We start from the raw sequence: 18,683 nt of genomic DNA on the forward strand, positions 1-18,683 counted from the left end.
TCTCCGAACGAGTATACTTGAAGCAGGGCTATTCTGAGACGGCAGAGATAGTATCTGGCAGACTCTGGCTCAACTTGCCCCGTCTTCGCAAATTCCGAATAATTTAAGATCGACTGAAATCCCTGATTGATGGGCGCCGGAAGAGATGCTACATCATGGAACCAAGCAAGCAGCTCGTCATGACAGACTCTGTCATCCTCGACGCTCTGGTCGACGAGTTCACGTGTGCCATCTGTCTTGATGTTATGGATGAGCCTCGCACAGGTTGCCCATGGGGACATACTTTTTGCAAGAAGGTATCTTTAACAACTCATGAAGCGTCCCTTGTCCAGGATGAGGGCTGGCTGACTCTTGACCTTCTGCAGTGTCTAGAGACCTTGACGCGTTATCCGATGTGTCAATCCCCGTTCACTCGAGAGGCCATCTATTGCCCCACTTTAGGTAGTAGAGAGAATACCTTGAGGGTGAGGATGACCGTTGTAACCTTTGCTAAACGAGTCGACCTGCTAATGGAGACTACCGATATAGCATGACAGGATATTGAACCTGCTAAGACTGAGGGCCCGCGACCCTCCAACTCACAATGGCGCGTCGCAGCCCAGTTGCAGCTTGACCAGAGAAGAGAATTTCTCAAAGCGGCGGGGATTGAAATACGTGGCTGAGCTCTTCATGTTCCTTTTCTCAACCTTTGGGAACATTATCATTGCCATGCTTCTTCTTTCCAGTAACTTGGAATTCGAACGATATCTCTCCTTCTGGGTGCTGCTGTTCCCAATGTTGTTCTTCTCTAGAATCGCAGTACTCTCACTATATGAACTATATAGAGAATTTGTGTCACTGGTCTGAGAAAACACACTAGCAGTTGCTTATAGACTGTGCTAGGAGGTTGTAGTCAAGTTAGAGAACAGATGTGTCTCATCGTCTGGCTATGTCTTTGGCACTTGATAAAACTAAGGTTGACACCATTACAGGTCACCACTGGGATCTTTACATAAGGTTTCATACTTGAGGAAAATGAATATTGGCTGCCGAAATGTACAAAACTGAACAGGTAGCATGATTGTAAATGGGTATGAAAATGGCAACATATGGTATCCTACTTACCTTACGTGTCTACAAATACATTATATTACCACGTGTTGACCCAAAAATAGCCAACGCGACCTAGTCGAATAGATTTGTACTGAGGAGGTATCCTAAAACTACTAAAAGTGAGAAGAACCGTGCGCACACAACCAACCGAGCTAGCATGTCTCATGAACAGTAATGCTAGTTGAGCATTGTGGTGTAGCGATATGGATAAAGAACACGGGATACTACTCAACCCGACCGATGGAAAGCTTAATCCCACCTCTGCCATACACTTTCGTCCTAGTAAACACGTCACGTAGTCTGAATGCAACACGGAGACCCAAGTTCAGGAAAAGCATGGGTGATTCTTTCGTGGACTTTATCCGGCTCCAGTAGGTGAGTAAGCAGCACCTTTGGTTTCTAAAGCAGTAGAAACGAAATAAATACAAGGTCTCGAACAGTTATGAAGCGCTGCTGTGCTATTCCCCAAGATCCAACAATCTCCTCATCTTAGAAAATCCTCCCTCTCGATCGTGAAAATGCATATTCTCACATCCCTCATCATCGCCCTCATCCCCCTCACGATCGCAAAACCTCACCCCGTACACCAAGCTCCCAACCTCTCACCATCCCAATGTCCAGACCCATCGGCCCCTAACTCCTTCACATTCAGCTCCTTCGCGTACCTCCGGTACACAACCAGCGACAACCCGATGCCCCCGGCCCCACAGCCCAACACAACCCAGCTCGTCTTCGTCCTCGAGAACGCGAGCACGGGCGTGAGCACGGGGTGCGCGATCCAGAACATGATGGACGGCGACGGGAACTGGGCCGACGACAGCCGTGTGTGGTACCAGTGCGTGGATCGCGCGGTGACGGGTGCGGACGGCGTCCAGCGGGCCGTGAGGACGCGCGCCCATGTGATCTGGGACGAGTGGCGGGTCGCTGTGAACCAGACGTGGGCTTGTGATGATAGGTAAGTGAGCGGGGACGAAAGGGGGAACATGCATAGAAAAGGAGGGAGAGAGGCGAGAGGCTCCAGACATCTAGAACGTAGTAAAGACAAGAAGAGTCAAAACAAAGAACGTCCTCTGGCATATCGCCGACGAGTTCGAGGCTAATGCATGCAATGCACAGTACAACGGTCAGTCAATTTGCCGCCTTGACGCTGACGCCAACCTGCAGCGTGACTACAACAAGCTGGCAAAACATCAAGTCATGTGAGGCACCCGATGTTGTCGTTTCGACAACGTCACACGAGAGCACAATATTGTAGGACATTGGCACAATGGATTGATATCAGAATTACAAAATAGGAAATATGAGATCGGCTAGAATGCCTTGGTATATATGCCTTGGCGTAGGCAGAATGTCGTGTCAATACCCATCAGCTACTTTCAAAAGCTAAGTAAACACGAATATAACGCCGCGCCCCTGCCTAGGCGGCTCTGACCCCCCCAGAAATGACAATTACGCCTTGAATATGCTTTTTTCTGTTTCTCTGGACTAAAGCCACCAGGAACGCCTTTCATGAGCGTCATTAATGCTCGCCATGAATGATGCCAGACTAACAAATGGATGCTTCAACAAAACAAGCGACATGCTTCCCTCTGTATTAGAAAGTTTTGGTGGCAGATAGGACCATAAGCTCGAGGTAACTCTCCTAGCTCAAAAAAACGATGATGCGAGCATATATGCGAAGCATGTTGAATAGAGGCAAACAATGCAATTGTTAGCTCCCCTTTGCTGAGAAGCTGAACAGAGATGGTAAGGGTGCCACGTCTTTTGTCGTAGTAACAATATGTCCAGCCTGAACTAGCCGGTTGTGGCTAGTATTCAACTTTGGATGGTGTGGTTTTCTTCCCTCGTTTTTCTTTCTTGTGTACTAGGAGCAGCCGCTCCTAGCTAATTTTGGACAGGACTCTTGCAGGCTTTTATATGGCTGTTTACATCGGTGGAATTGTGGGGTACCGTTAACGAAAGCGGCCAAAGTCCACAAAGCCCATTCATGGTTGTCCGGAGATATCTTTCAGTTGAATGCTATTCGATCGATGTGTGATAGAGTTTCTAAGCTTCTTCTTCCATAATGCGCTGTACTTCGGGTGCGTTGAGAAGAATGCGTTTACCGAGTTCCTCAGGTTTTTTACCGTCCCGAATAGCGCCAAAATCGAGGACCTAGACGTGAGATAAGTGTTAGCCTTATTATCGTTGACATAATCGAGGAAACATGATCACCTACCTCGACGTATGTCAAGTGGTCCCTCTGGACAGCTGCAACACAGCGACGTTCATCAAATCTGACCTGCCAGACCCCACTAAGGTCTGTGAGGAGATCTTGAAGACATTCGCCCGTACGTGTGTCCCACATCTTCAGATTCCGATCACTGCCACTTATAACTTTGCGCCCATCATGCTGAAAGCATGTGATGGCACCCGTATGCGCTGTCAAGGTAGCTTGACAACGGCCTTGTTCCGGATCCCAGATACGGAGGGTGCTATCAGCAGCGGCAGACACTAGTCGCTCATCCCGGAGATCGAGTAAGCCAACAAGTAGAGAGTGGCCTTCTAGTGTATGCAGGCAGGAACCCGTTTCCAGATCCCAAATCTTCACAAAGCTATCCATACTCCCTGATATGCAGCGATTGCGTTTAACGTCCAGTACAACGCTGTACACTTTCTGGGTATGTCCTTGTAGGACATGGACAGTCTCTCCTGTGCTGATGCGCCACACACGGACAGTATTATCGTAGCTCCCACTCACCAAAGTGTCTGTATGGGCAGCAATCGCACGTACGGAATGGGTGTGACCTTGTAGCGTGCGAATGAAATAGGGGCAATCGGCGTCGTTGGCAGGCGGGCCAGTTTGTATATATCTTCTAGAGCCCGCCTCGGGTAGACGCCACACGCGCAGTTGGCTATCACGGGAGCCAGTTATTATTAATGGCTTCTGGGGCATCATCACATCCTGGCCGTTTTCCACCTTGCCGGTTTTGGTAGGCATCAATATTTGTAGACATCGGACAGTGCTGGTGTGTCCATAAAAGACCTGTGTGCAGAGACCTTTCTCGATATCCCATACGCGAACTGAACGATCGGTCGAGCCAGATACCAAAACGTTGCCTTCATATTGCAGAGCCCAGACACCACCCTCATGGCCCTCCAGTCGCTTTCGTAGCTTTCCGGTTTTGGTATCATAGACGTGTATTAACATGTCGTCGCTACCGGTAATGATCTTGTCATCGTCAAACTGCAAGCAGGTAATGACATGTCGCGGATGGGCTGCAAAGGCAACATGTCCAGGTCTGACTTTTCCACTTGTCCAACTCTTACGGATCATGTAATGACGCCTATACAAAGACTTGAACAAATGGAGTTTCCTCAAGCTTGGTAGACCAACATGCGGATCAGGTACCGCAATCGCGGCAGCATTGGCGGCGGAAATGGGACCTTCAGACTTATTGATTTTGCTGCCTGTATATGTCCTATCATCTTTGACATTATCTTGGTTACTAGCCCGGCGTTTCGATCGGTCGGAACTGAAGTTATTCAATGCTCTCTTTCGCTTCGAAGATCGTAGTTTCTGTAATGGAGGGTCGGGTTTGGATGAACGAAGTTCGTTTTCCGTTGAGGTTAATCGGTTTTGTAGACTGAAATCTCGTTCGCAGCCCTCAGGCCCAACAGGATCTTGCCAACCCCAGCCCTCACGGATGGCTCTATCCAGTTCACCGATACCCAAAACAAATCCGTCGCGGTCGAATAATTCCTTCCAACCAGTTTCATTACTGTCGATGATGCCTCGCCAGCACTTGGAAACTTGTGCAGCACGGCAAAGGTCTCGGTGGTCAAGATAGGAGAGAACATGAAGAGTTAGTTCCAAGGGGAGGAACTGCAGAATGTCGCAATTCAATGCGGGATTGACAGCATTAGCAACGACATGTAGAGTTTTCCTGGAACATCGTCTAAGAAACTGATACATCATGAAGGACTGCATTTCTGGTGGCATCGCGTCGAATGATTCAAGCATGGAGCGGCTGTTCATAAACGTCGCCTGGCTCCCCTGGGACCCATCATAACGAGTTATGGCCATGGACTCATTTTCAGCTAGTATAGATGAGGGGTCGGAATCATCATCTAATGCGTTTGGGATCTGACTCTCCTCACTCAAAGTGGCAGATGGCTCATCTTCAGCATGGATGCCGTCTTCGTCGTGACCCAAGGTATGTAACTGAGCTGCTTGAAGAGTCGGAGACAGCCGTGGACTAGGTAGGCTGGCATCTTGGGCTACAATGGTGTTGATCGGCCGTGGATGATGCAGAGCTCGGATGGATCGCTGGAGAGATTCGTCGGCATCAACAAATGGCTCGGCTTCCACATCCGCGTCGGTAACCGGGGGAGTAGCCACGTTACCGAAGGCGGTGTGAGTATCACTACCGGTCGGACTAGAGATGTCAAAAAAGGACGGCTGCTGGCTTGGTTCGGACTGGGGGGTCTCGAACGAGTCAAGATTCGTGCGCCGAAGCTTGGGTGGCTGGCTAAGAATGCTCGAAGGAGGATCAGTGGTGTTAGGCGTGACTGGGAAAACGCTGCTAAATTCACTTGTGTTTGCCTCGCCATCAGTCTCGAGGTTTCGGGAGCTGCGGGATAAACCACGTCGCAGCTTGCTAGTCATGGCATTCGAATAGGATGTAGTTTGTGATCGAACGGATAAACGCCCTGAGTTCTTCTTCACAGGGCCTACTGTGGTAGGTGAGACTGATCTGGCAGCTGTTCCAAGAGGTTTCCGTGATGATACCTGTGAAGATGGAGATTGAGGTTTGGACGAGGGCGAATGCAGTTCCGTAAATGAATCGTCCAAAGCAGTACTTGCCTTGGTTGTCTGTGTAGAGTCATCGCCGGTGGTTTGCTGGGACTGGAATGTGTGTAAGACAAAGGCATAGGGAGGGAGGGCCAGTCGAGGGAGTCGACGAGAGGGAGGCTTAACATACTTCTTGATGGGTTAGACTGTCGTCCTCAGTGGACAAGAGAAGGGGGTCATGGTTCTCGACACTAAAGGCGAAGTGGGCGAGTTCAGGAGGTGTTGGCTTTCGGGCGAGGGGGTATTCCTTGGCATCGAGTGAAAATAGCGGTCTCGACTCGTGGACTTGGAGCGGCGGATAGGTTCGTTTGGTAGTTGTGGTGGTGGTGACTATCTTTGTCTCTATGCACTCGGCGCTAAATTTTATCCTGGGATGTGGTGAAAGAGAGTCGGGATCATCGTACTTAACCGACACGGTGGTCTGGCTCGAACGAGGGCGTTTGGTTTCCATGCCGGCGGCTGAAATCCGCAGGTTCACGACACGGCTACTGCAAAGAAATCATCTATGCACGCAAAAATGACAGGTTTCGTGAAAATCGAGGCGGTGCGTAACGCGATATGAAAATGATAAGGTTGTCGTGTAACAGTCTCGTCGGTCGGGCCTTGGAGCGAAATGGTGAGATCGTGGAACGTGTAGTCAGGAACCTCCTTTAACTGAGCAGGAGGAAGACTGGGGGAAGACGAGGCCACACGAGGCCAGCCCAGGGTTCAGTCGTGGCGACAGATAACAGCAAAATACCAAACAATGCTCGTACTTTTGTAGTGACCTTGAACCAGAGGAAGCGCCTACCGAGGAGGATGCACGAGCTGCGAGTTAAAACCAAGGACTAACAGTCAGAACCAGGCAGGCAAGAGGCTGGGGGTTGTGAACGAAGGTGGTGATGATGAGTGCGGTGACTGGGCGGGCAGGGAAAAACGGAGGAGGTCGACTCGAAGAGGCGAGGGAAAAGCCCAAGTACCTCGCCTGGTGTGGCAGAAGGAGGGCGCACTGTATGTGGCCCATACAAGCGGTTCAATTACTACGAGTTAGTGTACCCATTAAGTGAGCGTGGGCACTGAGCACATACTTACCTATCGAGCCTATCCCCTACCACCCACTATAAATCAGGTAGGTAGTGGGTAAGCAGGCCCCATTGCAACATGTATCAAGGCATGGCCACGCAGGCTAACTGCATATGGGCGATACCTACATAGGTACTTGGTAAGTACGTGCTGCATGTAGGCAGGACCTAGTCGATACTTGCCCATACCAGCATAGACGAAGGCAGTGCACGCCTATTCACATCGCAGGAGGGTAGGGAGTAAGTACCGTCTAGTATATTGTACCTCCTCAGGCTCTGGCCATTCATCATTCAAATCTTTCGTGATAATACAGTGAACTGACTGTAAATACACACTGTAACGGCAACACACATCCCTACTTGTACTTACATACTACGTACTTAATTACGTGTTTAGGAGCCCTTCCACTAAGGTATGCACAGATAGGCAGAACTTTACCTAGGATATCTACACCAGCTCCATCGTACTGTAGGTCCCAACACCCAAACCTGAGCCATAGAAACAAACAGTATACTTGGTAGGCGCTATCCTGACTGGCAAGGCTTTCGGGATAAGGGGCCTTTGGCATCTAGAGAACTATATACCGGTACTGTAGGTACTTAATAAGGAAGTGAGTGGGCTTATGTCATAGTTAACAGAGGCTGGCAGATGGCTAGTAAGTGTGAACTGGGCACTAGAGTCTCTGTTTTGACTCTCAAGACTTGCGGCTAGCGCCAGTAGTTTGTGGTTTGCGGGAGGAGCGCACTACCCGCGGCTGTTGGCTTGGTGAGTAAGTAAGTACCTAACCTAGGTAAGTACCGTACCTAAATACTACACTCGCGCGGTACTGTAGATTCTACTTTTAGCACGCTTTTGCGATCGGTGATACCATTGAGGCTGCTGCATTTACTCAGCAAGTTAAATAGTTGGTGCTAGCAACGTAGTGCTCCTCTGTAGGTATCAACCTACCTACCTACGTAAACCATGTGTATGTAGGTACCTGAGTAGGTATCTACACGGCAGTAAAGACGTGATAGCGCGCGCCACCGACTTCCTAGGAAGTCGCTGGCTGTTCAACATCACGTATCTACCGTCTGCTATACTTACGCTGTACATACCGTACATACCCAGAGGTACCTACAAACATACAGCATGTAGGTAGTATGCCTATGCCACCCAACGTTGCATCACCATTCTGATCTGTACCTACATACCTATAGGTATCGCCAACTAACATGCGCATGTAAGCACTTGCACTTAAGCAAAAGTGGTGTGTGTTCTTACAGTACCGCTGTCATATTCTCATCTTCATCTGTGAGGAGCACAAGGCTTCGTGATCCGCACATAGGAGCCCATGTCTCGCACTTTCCAGCCATGAATGTCGAGGTCCCCCCTCAATGTGAATAACGGTCATCATCTTGAGCGAACCGTGAGGTTTGGGCATTGGTCTAGGCAGATCTATCAGGAACCCGAGCGGAAAGGTTATTGATCCTAGCATAGGTAGGTACCGATGCTCTGGTAGAGTTGGTAGAGGCGGGGGCAGAGGTCTGTCTTGTTGGGGGCATAGGCCACCATGATGAGAATTTTCCATCAGATGACGATAATCATGGTGAAGATGACACGGCTGTACCGTAGATGCCGTAGATGCCGTAGCTGCCTAGGCCAGTCCTCATAGGATTCTCCTGGTGCCGCAGTTCACGCGCCGTCGTACACAATATATGCGCATGCGGGGTGTATGCAGAGACATTGGCATTGGCACACGGTCCCGAGGGGCGCGGGCGAGGTCGAGGTTTTTCTGAACCACCGTCCATGCCAGATTGGGTGCGCGCTCCAACCAATGCCGGATGACAGACGAGTTATCAATCCCAGACAATGCCGCCGCACGTCTGTAAGCCAACCGTTTACTACCTAAACAGCCTACTGAGCATCTACGAAGTAGGGAGGCGGCATCTGTTTAGCAAACGGCAAACTCCAGCCGTTTGATAGATACCTAGCTATGGGCCATATAGAGAGTCACGATGACGCACACATGGAATAGGTAGGTACTTGCGTTGGCAGATGTCCAGGCTATCAAGCTACCAGGCCACCACGCAGTACCTGAATATTGTCATTTGGAGTTTGTTTGTGGAAAACGCCAAAAGCCGCCGCCATAGAAGGTTTATTGCCTGGGAGCCGATCCTTCGGTCACCGAAGCATGCTCGACCCAAAGTTCATCACCATCACATGTCCGTCATTTCCAGAAGTGAGCTTGCAAACACGGCCATCGAGCCAGAGAGAATGGATAGGTACTTATTATGCAGTCGGCAACGGGAATGAGGATAGATTTGACCATGCTCCGGGCTGCTCAAACGTCGCACCACAGCCGATGCGCCAATCAAAGCAACCTTCCCTACTGTAGGTAGGCTGACAACTTGCACGGCTTTCCTGTGCTGTGTCCACCTTGCTAAGTAGAACAGTCACGCGGTTGCGTTAATCGTTTTCGCCCTTACTAATCGTTGGTTCGCTTGCTCCAGCAGGTGAATTCCCCAAGTCCCCAACACAAATCAGATGCCAATCCAAGCCACGTATGGATGGTTGGACAACTCGCTAGCCTCACAAGCCACCCCTAAGGTCCATCCTACCAATCGCATCTATTTCACCTGCATTCGTGTGTACTAGGGAAAGGAAGACGCAGGCGTGCCAAGGTTGTGGTTTTCGAGCAGATTTCGAATGCTGCGCACAAGAGTTTGGATGATCATACGCAGTACTGTAGGGATCTCCCTAAACCATCCTAAAAGAGACTCAAGTGGTTTCTATTCGGAGACCTACCCCTACCGCACATCTTGCAACACCGAGCAATCAGGTCAGACGAAGCCTGGTGGGTATGAAGTCTAGTGTACTTACTCGCCTTCTTGGCACGTGATGATATTTGTCATCAGCATCGCGACAATACAAATGTCTAATGCCTCAATAATCAAGCATATAAGAAGTCATCGCTTTAAAACGAGGAACGCGTCTTCTCATATAAACGGAGCCTCTGCTCGTCGAATGTAAATTGCTACCGGATTCGTTCGCTTAGCTTCATTAGGGCTTGGTCATGGCACCCCTTTGTTCAGCTCGGGTATGGAGACCCGAGCAGGATTGATGCGCAGCCAAACGCCACTCGAATTCTTAAGTAATACCTAATCCGGCACCATCGTAGGCATCATCCATTATGTAGATACGCTACGACAACGCCAAGCCATGACCGAGAAACTACCTATCTAGTTGCATTTTCTGATTTCATGTCATTACGCTCCTGAATTGCCCAAACAGGTATGACAACTGGACGCCGTCGTTTTGATAGTACCTAGTGAAGGCTCACCGTGTCAGCATCGAATTAGATAGAATCGACCCTTTTCTAAACTCTTGGGTTATATTTGAAATTTGTTGTCAGAGGTAGGCAGCTGAGGTTAGACTAGCACAATATTCGTCATGTCGTATTCTAACCAGCAACCGCCTCCGCTCCCGCCTCGGAGCCCAAGACCTCCGGTCACTGGATTTGCCCCCTCGCCTCAACATCCCGGCCCGAGTTTCCCACCTCCCCCGCGGCGTCTGCCGTCAGGGCATTCGGGTTACGTGTCGAGCCCCGTTGGTCCCCCTCCACCGCTTCCGCCAAGACCAGCGGGTTATGAGATCAGAACTCCAAGTAACCCTAGCACTCCGCTCACCTACTCGCCCTCCGCTGGCCATGCTCCGCCTAGTCCTCATAGCCAGGCCGGCCCTCCTTTTCCACTGCCGCCACCGCCCCCCTACTCGGCTTTTCCGGTAGATGCCTCTACACCTCAACACGCATTACATCCAGGGCCGGTTCCGGGAGCCACGAGTCCGAGTGTGTTGACAACGTTCCCACCACCGCCCCCTGGGCCCCCTCCCCAGCCAAGCCCTCACCCTTCCCCTGGCATTCCTCAATATTCGCCTGCTCCCTCTCGCCCTCTAAGTGCAGCGGGACCTGCAGCTGGATACCCATCCTCACAGTCCCCTATCCAGCCCGCTCAGCACCATAACATTACACCCGACTCTGGTCAGACTCCCAGCAATGACTTTCACGTCCCCCCGTCTAATAACTTCCACACTCCATCATCTAATGACTTCTACACCCCACCGTCTAATGGCTTTCACATCTCCACGTCTTCGGATGAAAATCCTCCTATATATCAGTCGTCTAGCAGCAATGCAGGATCATCTCATGGGGCTTCAGTTTTATACCCCCAGGAAAAAGCTTCACGGAATGAATACGCCAATCCAATTTCTTCGGAAGCGCCTTCAACGGAGAGTTCCAACTCCACTGCCGAGTCCTCTGGGGTTATTCCCAGCGTAGCTCCTTCGCAGATACCTCAATCTACGCAAGAGCCCCTTGAAGCATCGTTTCAGTCTCTACACTTGAACTCAGGACCACCTGTCCCTCCCAAGGCTCCTCTAGCTCCAAGCTCCGCTGAGAATCAACTCGGTGGACAAGCCGCTTCTTCTTCGGCGACATTCTCAGGCTATAGGCCGTACGTCCCTCCAGCTCCGAGCTCGACTCAGAATCAACCTGGCGAACAAGCTGCTTCTTCCTCAGCCACATTCTCAGGTTACAGGCCATACGTCTATTCACCCCAGACAAATCCACCTCAAGATTACTCTGCCAAACCCGCTCCATCACCGCCCAATGCTCAGCCAAAGCCATATTCACCGCCGCCATTAGCACTCCCAAAGCCTAAAGCAGTCGCATCATGTATCGACACGCTCGTGACGTTCACCACAGATTGGTACTACCACCCGGAAGCATCCAAATATCTCATCTGTTCCAGATGCTACGTAGACCACATCCACGGCACCAAATTCCAGGATACTTTTCACCGCAGCCGATTCGACGACGGCAAGCCGCGCTTATGCCGCTTCAACAAGCCACGGATGAAAGACCACATCTTCAAAGAGGCGCTCGCCTCAGGATTTCTACGAAAAGCCGTAGAGTGGATGCAGAAGCGGTCTTCGATTGTCGACTGCAAGGGCGTCGAAGGCGTCAAAGGGAAATCCGCAGATGGCATCGTATGGTACATGGCGCGCGATCTCCCCGGGTTCCTGTCCTGCGAGGCTTGCTACGAGGACATGGTCCTGACGAACCAATTCGCGCATAATCTCAGCGTGCACACCGATTCCCAAGGAGCGGACGATGTCTGGTCCTGCGATATTGCCGTGCCGTTTATCGAGAGGGAATACGAGCAGAAGGCCAAGCAGAACGACTGGGAGGGCTTCGTAGCCGAAGCGCAAGCCCGGCTCACGGGACGGCCTTGTCCCGGGAGCGCCAGTATCAGAGGCTATGGGCGGAAATGGTTCGTTCCCAGGGCCGGACCACAAGATCTCATCTTATGTTTTGCGTGCTACTGCGACCAGGTCATCGGCACAGGCGAGGACAGCAAATGGGAAGCCGCGCCCGACTTCCCGATCGGCGCAGACGTGCGCTGCGCACGCGGCCGGTTCAATTGCCGGATCCTGATGGCGAAGGCCGCAGAGACGAAAGACTACGCTATGTTTTGGGATACTGTCCATCGCCTCTATGCCGAGAAGCCGTGCGAAGGCGACGGTATCGTAGACGGCGTTTGGTACACGCTCGCCTCAAACCCGAAGGAATTCGGCGTCTGCGGCGCCTGCTGCGTCGGGATCCTCGAGCCGTTGGATATTGCGCGCTTCTGGAAGCGCAGGACGGATGTCCCGCCCGGCGCGAAGTTGCTTTGTTGCTTTAATTTCAATCATCCGAGATTCAAGAACTTCATCCCGGGCTTGCTCGAGATGTGGTACACGAAGAACCCGAGGCCGCTCGACGAATATGCATCTGTTTACGCGTCGATTGCGCCGTGTATGCGCGATGAAGATAAGCCGAACCTGCGCTGGTATGGCTGGGGAGATTGTACTATTTGTCCGGAGTGTTATCAGGACTTTGCGCGAGATAGCCCGCTGGATAAATTGATGGAATACCGTAATACAGAAATAGCAGGAAACACGGGTGAGTAGTTCTTGATACCTTCTCTTCTTTTACACCCCTTGACTCGATCAATCCCAGGACTTGACTAACCTTTCCCCCCAAGTGTGCGAAATGTACAGCACACGAATGCGCAACCTATACACAGAATGCGGCAACGCCAGCCCTCCCAAACTGCAAAACCTACTAGAATTCTCAGCACAGCGGCGACAAGTGTACATCGAGACGGTGCCACAGATACGCCATCTCCTAGCCGAGGCGAACAGAGCGCTCGAGCAGCAGAAGATGCTGAACGTCCTCAGCAGCCACCACAACTTCATGGGGTCCATCAACCAGATCAACTACGGGACTACGCACGGCGCGCCAGGCGTCGGATACGGCTATGCGAACCGCGACTTATTGCAGGGTGCGCAGTATGGGCAGCAGGCCACGGCCGTCATGATGGGAATCCTGAATGGTGGGTATAATAATACTGTTCAGCAACTAGAGCAGCGATGGAGGGCAGTAGAGTAGATTGAGAGAGGGTTTATAGAGTTCGATGCTACGTGTAGTTGTTTAAAGTGTATAAATCAGTTCAGTAACCCCTTTAAAGTGTGGTTAAGCTGAGGAGCGTATATGTCTTTATGCAGAAAGGCTAAGATGTGCTTGCTTAGCAGCTTTGTTAAAGGTGTGTACGACTTGTGAATGACGGGCAGACAGTAAAATGCTAAACTGCGATAACGAATTAAACCGATGAGCAGAGTCTGCTAAGCCCCTTTCCACACGCTGTGCTACACTAGCTGCCACGCCTCAGAAGGAGAAAGAGGGAAAAGGCTATTATTATTCGCAGCGACATTCGCGGCAGATGTAGCCCAAGCCACCCCCTCTTCATCCATACGTATCAGCACAGCCTGCAGGTTGTGTAACCCCGATATGACAACACACTACTCTGGGCTATTCTTCTCCACGTCTGAACTGCTCTACGCATGATTAATGACAGTTAATTCATGGTTGTCTGTAACTAATCAGCACATTGTAATGAAAACATCGCCAGCAGTCGCACAAAACACATTTACCTCGCCTAGTCTTACTATGATCTGGATCGTATTCCTCACACTCTGTTCCATTGTGCTTGGGGTGTTATGGGTATTTCACCTATACCGACCCAGGTCCCCCATGAAACAAGATATTAACATACGACCCATAAAACGAATTTCTCAAAAAGGAGGCGTTAACCTTGTTCAGGTGAATCCGGAAATGACGGAAGAGGTTAGTTCCCTTGGGCTGCCCCAGGCCTCATTGCTTCTGCATACTCTCACAACATGGGCTAAACCCCTTTCCTATCTGGAAATTATTGACTCTAATATGTTACAGAACACCGACATTGATATCATCGCCATCCATGGTCTCGATACAACATCGGCTACCACGTGGACCTGGAAAGATGGGACCAACTGGCTAAAGGAGGTGGAGATGCTTCCGAGTCAAGTAGGTCCAGCCCGGATCTTCACATGTGACTGGCCCGCCGACCGATTTGAACCATCTGATATAGTTCAAGCTACACTTCAGGTCCACGGCCGACGTCTTTTGGATGGTATTCAACAGCATCTCTCGCATGCAGACGACACAAGAAAAACTAGTCGGCCCCTTTTCTTCATCGCATCGTGTTTAGGCGGTATCATCCTGGCGCAGGCTCTCGTGGATGCGAATGATATCGGAAGTAACTACCGTCATATTCGAGAAGCTACTCGCGGAATTATTTTTTTAGCAACGCCCTTCAGAGGAACATCATTTGGGAAAATAGCTCCTTGGGCCATGCCGTGTCTAGAGGCCTTGGCTAATTTTCAAAGTAAACGCGTCAACAATCTTTTCAACAATGTCAAGAAATCCAGCTTAGAGGAACTTCTATGGAAGTTTACGGGAATCTGTCAAGACCGAGATTTCCCCTACATTATATCAACATGCTACGAAACGAAGAAAACCATGCTCCCTTCGGGGAGATGGTATTCCAGATGGCTTCCCAGGTTGCTCTCTGTCAACGAGGTGGTAAGGAACTGAAAAAGAGCTTTGAAGTCAAGGATAAGCTAACTCTTGGCAGCTGGTCACTAAGTCTTCAGCAAGCTTAGACTTTGTTCCCGAACCTTTGGAGCTACGTCGTAAGCATAGAGATATGAATAAGTTCGAGAATCACAATTGTAAAGATTACAGAGCTGTTGTTCATCGAATCCGTTGCATACTTGCCGCCATCCGAGCAGGTACGCCCCTGCAGCAGGTGGATAAATGGCTCAATAGTCGGCACTACAACGACGAGAAGCTTCAGATTGAGCGGCTCTCTGGAGATTTACTCCCAATGAAGGACTGTTATATCAATCTGGCTATCGTGGAAAGACCTAGCCACGCCGAAAGTGCCTTCCCAGATAGAGGCAACAATCGTGACACACTATTCCAAATATCCCAATTCACACGTCAGAGTCGCCTCGAGGTCGAAACGCCGGAAAAAGGTAACCAGGCTGACTTGGCGACTCTCTTCAGCCCCCATGAATTTACAGACGGTACGAATATCATGCCGAAACGAATACTCATTCATGGGCGCGCCGGCATAGGGAAGACTACGTTATGCAAGAAGATTGTGTCCGAATTTCGGGATGGTCAATGGCCTGAATGGAACCAGTTATTTGACCGCGTTCTTTGGATACCGCTGCGTAATCTGAAACTCTCAGAGCGTCGAGTAAGGGGATACGGTTTAAAAGATCTCTTTTATGATGAGTTTTTCTCGAAAGGGGCCAGAGAGGACCTTGCTGAAGCATTAATCGACTCTCTCGCGGCTGGAAAGACTTTGTTTCTCCTTGACGGTTTAGATGAGGTGGCTCAAGACTTGAGTAGCAACGATGCTATGAGCACTATGCTTCGCGAACAGCTGTTAAAGATGCCGAATGTAATAATCACATCGCGGCCATATCCACGTCTGCCTGACAACATACATCTTGAGTTAGAAACCATTGGATTTTATCCAAATCAAATAACTCAGTATATGCAAGCAAGTCTGGGCGAACAGGAAGCCAACCAGATGCAGCTATTCTTTCGAAGCCATCCACTCATGCACAGTCTTATGAGGATCCCAATTCAACTCGATGCTTTCTGCTTCCTCTGGGCAAAAGACAACTCAAATTTGAAGACCGTCAAAACTATGACAGATGTATACCAGGCCATTGAACTGGGTCTGTGGAAAAGAGATATTCTACGACTGGGAAAGAGGCACGAAGGTGAGCTCGTAGCTCCTGGCCATCTAGAGTCATCTGGCTGGCAAGAACTTGAGCCTTACATTGAGGAAGAAGAGTTATTCCTTGAGCGCCTGGCCTCTGCTGGACTTTACCATGGTATTATTGAATTCAACAAGAGGCATCTAAATGATGCCCTGAAACATTCAGGCCTCTTGTTCGATAGGACTGTTCCGCATCTATCTTTCCTACGCACCTCAGACCCATCTCAAAGTGCCAATAACAGAAAGTATCATTTCATACATCTAACCTATCAAGAATACTTTGCAGCAAAGTATTTCGTACGGCAGTATGTCAATGGGAATAATTGGATGTACTGCGGAGGCCAAACTTACGAAGGCGATGAGAATACCAACGGTCTGAGGGCTGTGGGCCTATTTCGAGAACACAAATACAGTGCACACTACGATATGGTATGGCGCTTTACTGCGGGCTTGCTTGATTCTCCAAGGGTATCCGATTTCTTTGAAGAAATGGACAAAAGTCCTCTCGATCTTGTGGGGCCAGTACACCAAAGATTGGTTATGAATTGCTTGAGTGAGGCGAATACCAGTAAATGCCAAGATATCAGACAAGATTTGGAAGCCAAACTATCAGAGTGGCTACTTCTTGAATGTGACTTGATACGTGTGTTGCGATTGCTTTCACGCCCTGCACCAGCATCCGGGTTGTTCAATCCTCTACATTATTCGCCACTGATCACTGAATCATTTCCTGAAAGGTCTCTATCAGAAGCTCTGAAGAAAGGTACCATCATTCAGCGGATGGATATCCTTAAAGCGCTTCAGTTTCATGGAACATACCTATCGGGAGTCAAAATCAAAGATGTGAAAGGGCTATTAAGATACAATAGGTATGGTGAGAGATACTTTATCTTTTGCACCCTAAAAAATCAATCGAATCTACCACAAGATATTCTCGACTATATTTTGTCATATTGGGATGTGACCCAAGAAGAAGAGTCCAAGCGAATGAGAAGAGAGCCTCAGTACAGGAAAATTTCGTCTCTAATTGCCGATACCATAGGGATGCAGTTGACCTTGCGCCCAAAAATTACCAAAGAGTTAATGGAGTTAGTCCAAGGTGGTGATATGTTTAGGAGGAAACTCGCTTCTCGTGCCCTGAGTCATCGATCAGACTTAAGGGGGAATGTCACAATACTGCTAACTTTTCTTGAGAAGATAAGCAGTGGACAGTGCAGCGACAGACAGCTTTACGATGCCATCTTTTTTGCCTTGAATGGCACATCAAGCTTTCCAAAAGAATCCATTATTATTCTTCACAGATTACTCGGATCCGCAGACTACGACGTTTCGGATGATGCCGTAACAATTCTAGCGAGGGGATCCCATTTTTCAGACGAATTTGCCGCATATATTATAAGAACGCTCCAAGTCAATCATGATCAGAAGTCGCGTTGGTGTGCCCTTGACGCTTTGCATAAACATACAAACTTGCCAGTGCGGATTGTTGAAATTCTCGTACAGATGTTGGAAAATGCACCAGACCCTTGTACTCGACAGAAGGCCGCTACAACTATCGCCATACAGTCAAGTATATTGCCTCAAATAAGAACATCTCTTAAAAGTCTTACCGCAAATTCAGACGCGCTGATTAGGCTCTACGCCTCTATAGCTTTGAACGAACAAGTAGAATGGATATGTCAGGGAACATTATAGCACTAGGGTAGAAGTTACCCCGAAGGGTGGGGATAACGTAGAAGTTAGCTATATAAAGGTATCCAAGCTCCCTCTTTATATTTAAGGAGCTAGGAATTAATAATATTAAGCCTTTACCTATACTTTTAACTTATTTACTTTTTATATATTACTTATTAGTAATTTAGCTTTACTTTAGGATAAACTTCTATAATAAGTTAATTTTTTCTTTTATTCCTTAACCGTTATTAAATTATTATAAATAGCTATATTAAAGTTGGATAATATAATATTTTCCTATATCTCCAATAATTTCTTTAATAAAATTATAAATGCTAAATTAAATATTAATACCTTTTTAAATTAATAATTAAATATTAAGATTATAATAATAAAAAAGAAGCTAATTTTAAAAAAAAAAATAAAAATAGCTTTAAAACCTATAAAGGGAAGTTAATGTTTTAATTATTACCTTTTTTAAAAAAAGTATTAATAAATAAGTTGTAAAGAAATTATAAAGTAAAGTTTTTATTAAAATTAACTTATTTACTTTTAAATATAAAGGAAAGATTAAAGTTAAACTTTCTTCCTTCCTTATTATATTATAATTTTATATTTATTTTATTAAAGTAAAGTTAAAGGATAAAATAGCTAAAGTACTTTATATAAATAGTAACTTTAAAAATTTAACTAAAAGGAAATGGATTAACTTCCTTTTTATATATTATAAAAGTAATCCTACCTAGGTTTTTTAAAAAGTATTTTAATAATAATTTTATATTAATGTTTTAAATAATACTATTAATAGTTTAATTATAATA

General features: G+C 48.3%; 5 protein-coding genes across 5 annotated transcripts; 4 read left to right on the forward strand and 1 right to left on the reverse strand.

Annotated features, from left to right (window-relative positions):
* Positions 1–155: 155 nt before the first annotated feature.
* F5B22DRAFT_661076 (uncharacterized protein) lies at positions 156–766 on the forward strand (the record flags this gene model as incomplete). Its single annotated transcript, XM_047980343.1, has 2 exons — positions 156–464; positions 537–766. 2 exons carry the CDS (start codon positions 156–158, stop codon positions 660–662), a joined length of 435 nt encoding a protein of 144 aa, XP_047825993.1. The 3' UTR covers positions 663–766.
* A 719-nt stretch (positions 767–1,485) lies between these two features.
* On the forward strand, positions 1,486–2,781 carry F5B22DRAFT_496164 (uncharacterized protein). The gene is made up of 2 exons (XM_047972405.1): positions 1,486–2,047; positions 2,209–2,781. Exons 1-2 carry the CDS (start codon positions 1,611–1,613, stop codon positions 2,345–2,347), a joined length of 576 nt encoding a protein of 191 aa, XP_047825994.1. The 5' UTR covers positions 1,486–1,610; the 3' UTR covers positions 2,348–2,781.
* On the reverse strand, positions 2,595–6,925 carry F5B22DRAFT_661082 (WD40 repeat-like protein). The gene is made up of 3 exons (XM_047980344.1): positions 6,057–6,925; positions 3,311–5,980; positions 2,595–3,246 (listed from the first exon to the last, which is right to left on the reverse strand). The coding sequence occupies exons 1-3, from the start codon at positions 6,375–6,377 to the stop codon at positions 3,139–3,141; spliced, it is 3,099 nt and encodes a 1,032-aa protein (XP_047825995.1). The 5' UTR covers positions 6,378–6,925; the 3' UTR covers positions 2,595–3,138.
* Positions 6,926–9,950: 3,025 nt separating this feature from the next.
* On the forward strand, positions 9,951–13,726 carry F5B22DRAFT_626696 (uncharacterized protein). The gene is made up of 2 exons (XM_047976266.1): positions 9,951–12,971; positions 13,054–13,726. Exons 1-2 carry the CDS (start codon positions 10,421–10,423, stop codon positions 13,458–13,460), a joined length of 2,958 nt encoding a protein of 985 aa, XP_047825996.1. The 5' UTR covers positions 9,951–10,420; the 3' UTR covers positions 13,461–13,726.
* Positions 13,727–13,875: 149 nt separating this feature from the next.
* On the forward strand, positions 13,876–18,027 carry F5B22DRAFT_626700 (uncharacterized protein). The gene is made up of 3 exons (XM_047976267.1): positions 13,876–14,195; positions 14,301–14,972; positions 15,025–18,027. The coding sequence occupies exons 1-3, from the start codon at positions 13,920–13,922 to the stop codon at positions 17,881–17,883; spliced, it is 3,807 nt and encodes a 1,268-aa protein (XP_047825997.1). The 5' UTR covers positions 13,876–13,919; the 3' UTR covers positions 17,884–18,027.
* The last annotated feature ends 656 nt before the right edge of the window (positions 18,028–18,683 follow it).

Source organism: Xylaria bambusicola (assembly GCF_022495145.1).
Source record: "Xylaria bambusicola strain CBS 139988 unplaced genomic scaffold F5B22scaffold_68, whole genome shotgun sequence".
Taxonomy (NCBI): Eukaryota; Fungi; Ascomycota; class Sordariomycetes; order Xylariales; family Xylariaceae; genus Xylaria; species Xylaria bambusicola.